Genomic DNA, 11,031 nt, shown 5'->3' on the forward strand with positions numbered 1-11,031 from the left:
AACATGTACGCATCTCAATATTCCAGCAGGTACAATTTACCTCCTGTCAACAATTGAGCCCGGATAACTCTGTCCACCAAGGCTTAGACAGATGGAAACTAATCAGTTTCAATAAGTATTTTTATCTTTCAGAAAGGGGGAAAAGGGTCTGCATAGCTTGACTATATATGACAATTTAAAGCTTGTTTCCACTACAAGAATTAGCAGAAGTGGATCAGTGTTACCTTGCCAATTAATTTATTCATCAAATTTTAATCCCTTTTCATTTTGTATATGATGCAAGTCCATTAGACAAGCTGTTGCTGCATTTCCATTGCTCTTGAATGCATATCTCATTGGTTCCTTATTTCATTTGACTTTTGTGTTTGGCAGGCCGCCAAGATTGTAAAGCAAGTGTTCTCTGTGATTCCAGTTTATGAAAAAATTGTCCCTGCTCTTCTAGCTGATGGTGTTTGGAAGCTTTCAGAAACATGCGGTTTCTCACCTGGTGTTCCGGTTGGACCTATGCTAGCTAAGCCAACCAAAGGAGTATCTGAAATTCTTGATAAGTTTCAAGATATGGAGTTCACATGTGAATACAAGTATGATGGTGAACGTGCTCAGGTGTTCTTATAATCTTGTCCTTATTAGTAATTTTAATTCAGTAAATTACTACTAATTCATATACTCTCTCCAGGAACTGAACACAAAATGAATGGGAACTAAAATCATACGCAAATATAAGTGTTCCTGAAAGAATAAACCATTTACCCAACTGAATGAAATGTTGTCGCATGGTTACCTTTTTTTTTTTTGGGTGAAGTATTCATGCTGCCTCCATGCAAGCTGATTTCCTTTTTGCCTTTTCCCATCATAGCTGACGGAGTTGTTTGTTTCTTGGTTAATCTTGTTTTATATCTAGTAGAGGAAGGGGCTTTTTATTAATGCAAAAAAATACAAAGAAAAGGAAATCACATCTTATCCTATTGAATCATGTGAAGTTGATTCTTCCTCATATCAGATTCTTTGCCACAATTCAATGAAAGATTTTGGCCTATTTATTTTCTAAAAGAAGAGGTAATATACCTTTAAATGTACTCAGTTCCCATTCAAGGTTCATTTTCATCGTAGACATTTGAATTGGAACTAGTGAACCCATTTGGAGAAGGAGAAAATGGCAGGTAGTAAAAGCCATAAGAGTTAGAAGAGCTTTTATTTTTTCCATTGTAGCCCTTTTCATTTTTTTCGCTAAGTAGCTCTTGGAACTTGACGCCTTCCTTTCTCTTTTGGATATGTTATGCTTTTTCCCGTGAAAAGTCAGGTGTGCCAATCTTGTTCTTGTTAGTTAGAGCTTTGTCTTTTCAGCATTGCTGCACTCCTTTTCTTTTGAGAGGGGAAATTTCTCCTCAGCTGGTCTTCCGACTTGATTAAGGTTGTAATTTCCTTTTTACTGGGCCCTGCTGGATAAATGTACTTGGTTTCCCTTTTCCTCATTGATTTACAGGTTTCCGTATTCTGGGGGCCATATATTGCTCTCTTCTCTTTCTTGCAATATCATGAACAGAACTTTCAGTTTCAATCCTAGTTACTTTGGATTCTCCCCTCAAAAATTCTTAGTTGTCTTTTTCTGCCTTGTTAATTTTCGGCTGCAATTGTCCTCCTAAAAACTATTTCCCTTACATTTTCAAACTCTCTGGAGCCTCCTGGATGTCTACTTTTTTCTAATATTGAGTCTCTGGATGTTTTGGAACAGGGTGGAAAGTTGGTTTTAGAAGTATTCTAGAGACTAAATGAGCCTGCTTCTTTCACCAACATATGGCTAACCAGCTGATATAGATCTTGCAACATCATACATAGTCTTAATTTATTGCATTACATGCTCTGTCTTGCTATTGATAACTTCCCTTGAGTTCTCTGTTTGATGTTCATTGCAGTGTCCGATTAGTAAAGTTATTCATGTTTTGCTTCTATTTCCCTCTTTTTTCCTCCCCGGCTCTACCTTCTGATTAATGGAGTCGAAGTTGCGCATCCTTAATGTAAAAAGTGAACTGAAGTCGGTCTAAAACATTGTTCTCTGAACATTTCCCAGGTCTTTTCAATCCATTTAAAAGAAATTTATTATTTGCATTTTAATTTTTGTTAATTGTTGTTTTTAAATCTAGATACACTACATGGAAGATGGTTCCGTTGAGATATATAGCCGAAATGCAGAAAGAAATACTGGAAAGTTTCCTGACGTTGTTACTGCTATCTCAAGGTAGTTACTTCCATTTGTCTCGATTTTCTGTTTCTGAAGTTGTCGTATGCAAGCACTTCCTCTTAGCTCAATGTTCTCTTCAGATGCTAAAAGCTTCCCAATTATTAGCTATTAGCTACATTATAGTGAAGACATTAAAAGCTTGGCTCTCTATAGTTTCACAATATGCTGCTTAAAAAGGACAATCTGCATGAAACAATCGGAAAAAAAGGAAGGGAAAGTCTGCATGATCAAGTTGATGAGTTAGGGCACTGTGTTTGCTCGGAACTTTGACTCTGGAATTGAATCTTATAATTTGCAAACCCAGGATCAAATACTTTTTAGTTGACTGCTATTGGGGAGAAAAGGTAAAATTGGATCTGAATATATCAAAATTTATCAAGGACTTACGTGATAGTGGATTTTTGGACAACTACAACTTGTAAGAAATATGTGAAACCAAGACTTCAAACTTGATGACTGAGTGACTCGATTAACCAACTATAGTGTACGTCTGAAAAGCTAGTCGCTCCTTGCACGAATAATTCTGAAAATTAAACAACTATTTCATTTTCCGAAGTGCAACTATGGAACACATGACTTGTGTTATTTATGAAAAATTAGATTATGAGTTCTAAATGCAGAACATCTCTGACACTTCTTGGGACAGGAGCCTGGAAAATTCTCTAGTTTATTCTTCTTACATTGTGAATAATGATCTCTGGTAGATAACGAAATTAAATTCTTGGTAGCAAATGTATTATATGGTATCTAAATTATTGCTACAAGATTTGTGTTCTCCACAATAATCTGTACATTATATACCAGAGTAGTACATCAACTGAAATCTGTTGCTAATCTATTAGCTAATTCTTGTAATTTGTTGCAGATTGAAGAAATCTTCTGCAACTTCATTTGTTCTTGACTGTGAACTGGTTGCATACGACCGTGAGAAACAGAAGATCCTGCCCTTTCAGGTTAACAATCTTCACCTAGTCTATATATACTTTGCAGTTGTAGTTTTGTAGATCCATCCTTGGGGCTTCAAAGGTGATAAATCTTGACAGGAACAACTCCTTCCCGTAGCAAAGTAGATGTATAATTGCATTAACACATATGCTGCTGTAACTCAGTATATATTTGGATCAGTAGATAACCTAGTTAGGCTCTTTATCAACTATAATATAACTTATTCTGTCCAGGTCATATAGAGTTTATCAAGCGAGTTCGGTCTGAACTCTGTCAAGTTTATATTTTTAGTCTTTTTATCTTGTGTTCATTTCACAAGCAAGCTTCAGCTGCCAATATTTCTTCTCCGATAAATGCTCATTATTTGCTTGGAGAATCATCTTGCTACATTTATGTGTAATTTTGGTGTAAAATGAGGTGATACTTACAGATATATGTTTATGACAGGTCCTTACTACACGTGCTCGTAAAAATGTTGTCATTAGTGAAATCAAGGTCAATGTGTGCATATATGCTTTTGATATCTTGTATCTTAATGGACAACCACTTCTTCAAGAGCAACTTAATGTTCGCAGAGAGGTACTTCCATTTTTGTGGTTGAAAATTTGCCTGTAATTCTCATGATTATATTTTCTTCTTTTGCTCCAGTGAATTCTTATGCATATTTGTATCCTTTTGTGCTTCTGCGGAAACCAAGTAGCATTTGTCTTGATGGTAATTGGTACCAAATGAACTGTCTATCAGTGAAATGTCTTATCCTTGAACCACATATTTTAAGCATTTACTGATGTCTTATGCTGATGTGAGATAGGAGGAAATGTCATTGTGACATAATTTGTTACAAAAACCTCAGCATGTACATACTTAGCCCCCCACCCCCTGCCCCAACCAAAAAAGGAAAAACGTAAGCATGCATTTGTGAAATTTTGCAGCTCCCATTTGCTGGTGCCCCTTGGACCAAGCATTGCATCTGCTTAAAATTGGGTCCTTAACATCTACTTTTAGTTGATATATCTGTTCAACCTTTTCTTGCGTCAGATTTTTATTTCCATGAGAATTCTATATTCATAAACTCTTGCTGCTGCTTTGAGATTTCTCTTCAGTGAAATTGATGCATTTACCTCTTCTGCACTTCCCACCAATGGGCCCTTGTAAATTACACAAGCAGGTTCACTCCCTCATGAGTAAGCCTTTATTTTCATAGGTTGCACTATAGGAAAGGGACAGGTGAAGTGAACTTTGTTCTGATTTGTTCAATTTTCCCAAATCTCTTGACCTCTCTTAAAATCCAGTGATCTGGCAGTTGTTTGTGTTTCATATCATTTGGAATGATTTTTCTCTTTCTTCCATGGACCTGAATCTGATATAGCTAATAATCATTTACATGAGAAGACTGCAGGATTAAGAGCACTGTATGGCTTAGTTAGCGAAAATAGTGAAGTTGTTTATGTGTGGGAAAATATGCATCTGCAGATGCCTTTATTAACTAGATGCTGAGGTGCAAGCTTGCTGTGTTTTTTTTTCTTCTGGCCCATTTTGTTTGATCTAATCTCAGATTGGGAGATCAACTAGTTCCTCTGATAACTAGTTTCCTCTGATCTACTGTATCTGCTTTCCTTTTGATACTATAATTAATGATCTGTTAAACCTTTTTCTCCACTTAATCTCCATGTTAACTAAAAAGGACATCTATTTGGGGATGAAATGTGCAGGACTATTTATGTATTAAGATCTTCAATTTTTTTCTAATTAGTAAATATATGAAGTATTCTATTCCAGTCAATTTTAGATGCTCTTCCAGGTTTAATTCTAAATCGGGAGCTGGAGTAATAAACACAACTAATCCCATGTGCATAGATTTTTATGTTGACAAAAACGAAGATTCTTGCCTATCTATAGGTTTGATTGTTTGTCAACATTTATATAGGGTTCTAAAGTGGAACTTAAGGTTTTAGTTTCTTTGGCAGGGGGTGGGCTTGTGATGTCCTAAGATCTCATTCTCATTCTTAATATATTAAGCTGTTCTCTCATATTGATATCTGGTCATGTTTACTTTTAGTACGTAAATGGGCTTTTGCTCAATGGATTCTTAATATATTAAACTGTTCTCTCATATTAACATTGTGTGAACAATCAATTTATCAATTTATAGCTAGATCCTTTTCTCCAATATTAACATTGTGTGAATGATCAATTTATAGCTCGAACACATCCTTTACAAAGTTTAGCGCTAATACTGTGACTTCTGGCTTCAAGCAGCATCTTTACAAGTCATTTGAAGAAGAACCTGGATATTTCCAGTTTGCTACAGCTGTAGCCTCAAACGATCTTGAGGAAATAACAAAATTTCTTGAAGATGCGGTCAACGGCAGGTAATGGTTCGATACTGATATATCTAAGAAATCTACTTCTGCTTTTCTGGTAATTCAAATGCATTTTTTGTTAGTTTTTATATATTTTAAAATATCTTTTTGGTGAAGTTCACATGCATTCGTAATGATTGTGACATAACCTCTGTAAAGTAGGTCACAAGCTGCTTTATGTCATGCAATTGAAGAGCTGGTTCATGTAAATGACGTTTCTTGTTCGTTGGTCTTTGCTGCTGTTACTTGATTAGTTATCTGTTATTTATGATAGAAAAAATTGCACCTTTGGTTGGTTTGAACTCGAACCCAATATTGTTTCTTAGTTTGTTTAAAGGAGTAAAGTCAAGTAAGTGGAGATTTCTGAAATGTTCTTTTCTTGGTTTGTGCCTTCTCTGTCTTCTCTTTTAAAAGATCCAGAGAGATGCTTCATGTGTAATTCCACTCTCAGCTGTGTGTTAAAAGCTCGCTTGAGGCTCACGAATTGGGTGCCCTGAAACCCGCTGGGCAAAAGTTGGGTGTCGTGCGTCACTCAAGTGGTGCTAAAGCTTGCTTCACACCATCGCTCTGTCTTGAAAAAGACAACACTAAATATATTAAGGAAACATTATGAAGTACATATGTTACTAATTGGAATAGGAAATTACTATATTTCACTTAATTTTAGGTTTTCTCAGTTTCTTTATCCATTACAGTAGTTGTTTTGTTTGTTGTTAATTTTTCCTTTTCGATTGCACCTTTCTTAACCAAATCATGTGACCTAATTTTGGTTTGCATATGAAGCTTTAGGAGATCTTGGTGCTTTTCGTACTCTTCACATTTGACAACACTATTTCACTGTTATATGTCTATGGAGGGTTTATTAAGTTTGTGAAGTGGGTTTTCTATAAAGGTTGGCGACATTGTTTGAAGACCTCAAAAGGGACATACAACTTCTTATTTTGTAGCCAAATTGCTGCTCTTGCAGCACACGAGATCTCCTTTCCCGCTGCTACTTTTAAGGAAAAATTGTAGTGATCCACATGAAATAATATCATCTGGAGATATTCAACATTGTCCACACATAACCAACAGAACTTCTGGTGAGACCTTTTGATTTTGGACGGATGGACTCCATGGGTCCCACTGATACATAGCATACCCAAGAATCCATTCCATCTCCTCACTCTGTTCTTCAAGTCTCTTTTCCATTCACCCTGCCAAAGTGGAAGGACTTGGGTACAATCATTAAACTTTAGATGTTCTTTCGTTGTGTATGAAGTTGGTTCCAGATCTGGTTATACTTATCACGAGTGCCTAAGGTGATGGTGGATTGAGAGGAAAAATGCTAAGTGAATTGCATTTTGATTATTTTAGGAGTTAATAATAATAGCTATTGGTACCTTAATAAACGAAACTAAAAATATTTGAATTGTGTAAATAAAGAGTGCCTTTTGCTTTCTTCACTTGTTATGCACAGTTAACATGTCCATTTAAAAATGTCTGTGACTTTAGGATTCAAAGATATGTTTCTTCCATGAGACATATTTGGTAAGCTTTCCAATGTTGAATAAACCAGCTCTGTTAAGGTGAACTTAGTACGAAACAGAGAAGGAAGTTAAGGTGTGAATAACATTGATGGGCAGGGTAAGCAAATAACGGCAGAATAGAAGTTCATAACTTGGAAGTCCTCATTTCCTACTCTGTCTATTTAGTAACTTCTTGGTGTGTTCTAATCCTTATGGGTAAAGAGGTAATAGGGAAGGAAAAAAAACCTGCAATAAGCATAGCATGTGTGGCTCTTTATTGTTGTTTCATCCACTTCACTGGTTGAATGATTGATAGCTTTATACCATAATAGCTACCTCTCAAGGGCCGACTTTCCATATGTTTATTTTTGCAGCAGTGACTAGACATTCATTTTTTGATTTAGCCAGTTAGGTGAGATCATTTAATCTTGTATTACACTACACTTGATCCAAAAAGAAAAAAGAAAACAGGACTTCTGTCTTTACTTGTAGTAGAGGAAAATTGGAGAAGTAATTTTAATCACTTCAATTTTGTCCATTTCTGCAGTTGTGAGGGATTGATTATCAAAACACTAACTAAAGATGCTACATATGAGCCTTCAAAACGGTCAAATAACTGGCTAAAACTGAAGAAGGATTACGTGGAGAGGTATGCGTCAGGAGTACTTCTTTAGATATATTGTTACTTGAACTTGTGGAAAAATTTCAGTCTTACCAATTTGAGTTTCAGTATTGGCGACTCACTGGATCTGGTACCAATTGGTGCTTTTCATGGTCGGGGGAAACGTACTGGTAACTTTATCTACTTTTACGCGGTTAAATTGGGCCTTACTATTTTTTGGTTTATTTGGCTAATGCACTCGTTTTCGGACAGGTGTTTACGGAGCCTTTCTCCTAGCTTGTTATGATAGCAACAACGAGGAGTTTCAGAGCATCTGTAAAATCGGTAAGCTGTTTACTCCTGTAAACACTAAGTGACAACAATTTATCCTCTACTTATATACTTGGTGTTTACATGCCATGTTTTTTTATGGTTAGGAACTGGATTTTCTGAAGTAGAGCTTGAGGAACGCTCTTCCAGCCTTCGTTCTAAAGTTATTCCTAAACCAAAGGTTGCATTTTTCATCTTTCCCAAGTTGTGTGGAAGCACTTTGCTTTCAGTTAGTCGGATTCTTGTGCCCCTCTTTAACATATGTGTGATATGCAGTCATATTACAGGTATGCTGAAACCATCAATCCAGATGTATGGTTTGAACCTACTGAGGTAATAGTTTTTACATTCCACTCAGTTGCTTTACTTCAAAACTTTGTAATCCTTTTCCTGGTTCTTTTCTTTTTGCGTCTCTCTCTCTCTCTCTCTTTTACTTTTATTAATTTTAAAATTAGTGAAAGGAAGTAGTTCTGTTTATATTCTTCTTTGGTGCATAATGTGAGCATTTCATCCATGTCGTCTGCATTTTTTGATATTGACATTGGTGAAAAAGTTGTTTCATGTGTTACCTTACTATCTTATAGGGATTTGTGTATGTAGATTACTCATGAATCTATTATTGGGGTTATACTTTTGGATGGAACCGCAAAGGGTGGGTTTCACTTCAAGCCCTACAGGCCTTGTTGCCTTTTTTTTTTTGTTTTTGGTAGCTGTTTGCTTTTAAAAGCAGTACCCCTTGGATGTCATTGTAGGATTCGAGATCTTATGAGGTCCTCTAATTTGATAAACTGTTGAACTGACATTTTTCTGCCTTTTCAAACTTCTATGTGGAAAAATGGGTCAATAGCCTTTTCATGTAGATATAGGTTGTGGATTTTATCTCGTGTTGTGAAAGATGCGTTTAGACCCTGAAAGTAGGTTCAAAGCAGGCTGAGCACTTCGCTTAGCTTAGCTGGAACTTCAGTGCAGTCACCAAGGCACTAGGGCTAATGCCTCAGCACCAATGGGCGTTATCTTGTCGAGGCAACAATAAACATAAATATTCACTCAATTGCAAAATTTTCAAGTTCTTTATCCATAGAATTGTTGTGCATACACGTGTTATATTCTTGAATTACATATGAACTATTTTATTTTATTCTTCATTTGTACCTTCTTTGAAGCTGTGGTTTAATTGCGTTTTGCGCTTAAAATCTCAATCGAGCTCAACGCTTTTTTTTACACTTTTTGCCCTTGATAACACTGATTTTATTATATCTCCATAAATCTTTGTTAATATCAGGTCTGGGAAGTGAAAGCTGCTGATCTTACTATCAGCCCTGTCCACCGTGCTGCCCAAGGTATCGTGGATCCCGAGAAGGTATGTATCTTTTGAATATAACATGCAATGAGTAAACTGAATCTTGCACTTTTACGCCTGCCGCCTGCATAAGCCGTTCTTCATTGCTTGGCTTATCATGCCAAAGCATTTAACAAAAGTTACTAGTGCCTTTATATATCGAACCCGAAACGGTTGGGACAATCTCTTATTCTAATGTGAAGAATAAATGTCAATATAGTGTTGATTAGTGGCAAGTTAAGGATAATTATATCATTTACTCTTTCCTGTCACAGGGAATTTCATTACGATTTCCACGTCTGAGCCGTGTACGAGAAGACAAGAAGCCTGAGGAGGCCTCATCAGCAGATATGGTGATCTTTTCTTAAATTTTTCGTCATCTCATCTTTTGCCGGTTTATATTCTATTTACTCGTGACCTTGTTGGTTTGAACTCTTAATCTCCTCATGCTTTGCTTCTCAGGTAGCGGATATGTATAACGCTCAGAAACACAATCAAAAAAGCAATCAGGATGACAATGATGAAGACTAAATCAAAGACCACTTGCACGTCTAAAGGTGATCAGGAAGGCAAGGGAATGAAGACGACTAATCAAAGATCGATTTGTCTAAAAATGATCAGGATGACGATGAAGAAGACTACTCAAAGATTGTGTCACGTCTAAAAAAAATGATCAAACATCGCGTTCACATCTCTTATCTGAATGAATGATCATGTCCATTGTACAACAGACTACAGATTGATGTCCTTTGCAGATGTAAGTTGCCTCAAACCAATTTTGTGAAAGTTGATCTATTAGTCAATGTGTCAACACTTGTTGTATGTATTATTTTGCTTTACTTGAGCCGAGGATCTATTAGTAACATCTTTACTGTCTCAAGATAAAGGGTGAATTCTGTGTACACCTCATCCTCCCTTGATAAGAATCCTAGATTTGTATTTCCTTTTCGAACCTGCTTTATTTTGCTTTACTTGAGCCGAGGATCTATTCCGTTTTAGCTGTCACAAGATAAGGGGTGAAGTCTGTATACACCTTTACCTCCCTTGATGAGAATCCTAGATTTGTATTTCATTTTCAAACCTGCTTTGTTTTGCTTTACTTGAGCGGAGAGTCTATGAGAAATGTATTTACCATCACAAAATGAGGGTGAAGTTTGCACACACCTCACACTCCCTTGATGAGAATCCTAGATTTGTATTTCCTTTTCGAACCTGCTTTATTTTGCTTTACTTGAGTCGAGGGTCTATTTGCCAACCTCTTTACGGTCACAAGATAGGGATAAGGTCTGTGTAGACCCCATCATCCCTAGACCCCATGGGTGGGATTACACTTAGATCATACATCTGAATGATCTTTTAAGACATAAAAATTGACCCTTGTTTTGTTATTATTATTATTATTCCAATTTCCATGTGATTGTTAGGTGTTAGTGAACCATATGGGCGTCTTAACAACAAAGGAATATGTAATGTGCAACAACATGTTAGTATGTTGACATGTTTTTCATAAAAAGGTCTGGTCTTTTGACTCAAAAAGGCCCATGGGATTATTTAAGCGTTTGGTTGACAGAGTTATCCGATAGTGATATTATATATCGCTTAACATAAAAATGGTCCTTGATGTATACTAGAATTTGGTCTTTTTTTTTCTTTTTCTGTTGGTGGAAAGTAGTAGGTATCTAGTGTAAAATGATTGAGACGTGTTG

At 36.2% G+C, this 11,031-nt stretch overlaps 1 protein-coding gene across 5 annotated transcripts in view; it reads left to right on the forward strand.

Moving 5' to 3' along the window:
* LOC125844290 (DNA ligase 1) overlaps window positions 1-10,157 on the forward strand; it is a 34,399-nt gene extending 24,242 nt beyond the window's left edge. For all 5 annotated transcript variants that reach the window (XM_049523572.1, XM_049523573.1, XM_049523574.1 and 2 more), the window contains 13 exons: window positions 373-603; window positions 2,142-2,236; window positions 3,105-3,192; window positions 3,632-3,763; window positions 5,444-5,556; window positions 7,603-7,704; window positions 7,786-7,847; window positions 7,930-8,001; window positions 8,094-8,167; window positions 8,263-8,319; window positions 9,269-9,346; window positions 9,601-9,678; window positions 9,788-10,157. In XM_049523572.1, coding sequence (XP_049379529.1) covers window positions 373-603; window positions 2,142-2,236; window positions 3,105-3,192; window positions 3,632-3,763; window positions 5,444-5,556; window positions 7,603-7,704; window positions 7,786-7,847; window positions 7,930-8,001; window positions 8,094-8,167; window positions 8,263-8,319; window positions 9,269-9,346; window positions 9,601-9,678; window positions 9,788-9,856 — 1,251 coding nt within the window. In that variant the 3' untranslated portion in view covers window positions 9,857-10,157. The remainder of the gene's footprint in view (window positions 1-372; window positions 604-2,141; window positions 2,237-3,104; window positions 3,193-3,631; window positions 3,764-5,443; window positions 5,557-7,602; window positions 7,705-7,785; window positions 7,848-7,929; window positions 8,002-8,093; window positions 8,168-8,262; window positions 8,320-9,268; window positions 9,347-9,600; window positions 9,679-9,787) is intronic.
* The last annotated feature ends 874 nt before the right edge of the window (window positions 10,158-11,031 follow it).

This window comes from Solanum stenotomum, chromosome 11, assembly GCF_019186545.1.
Source record: "Solanum stenotomum isolate F172 chromosome 11, ASM1918654v1, whole genome shotgun sequence".
Taxonomy (NCBI): Eukaryota; Viridiplantae; Streptophyta; class Magnoliopsida; order Solanales; family Solanaceae; genus Solanum; species Solanum stenotomum.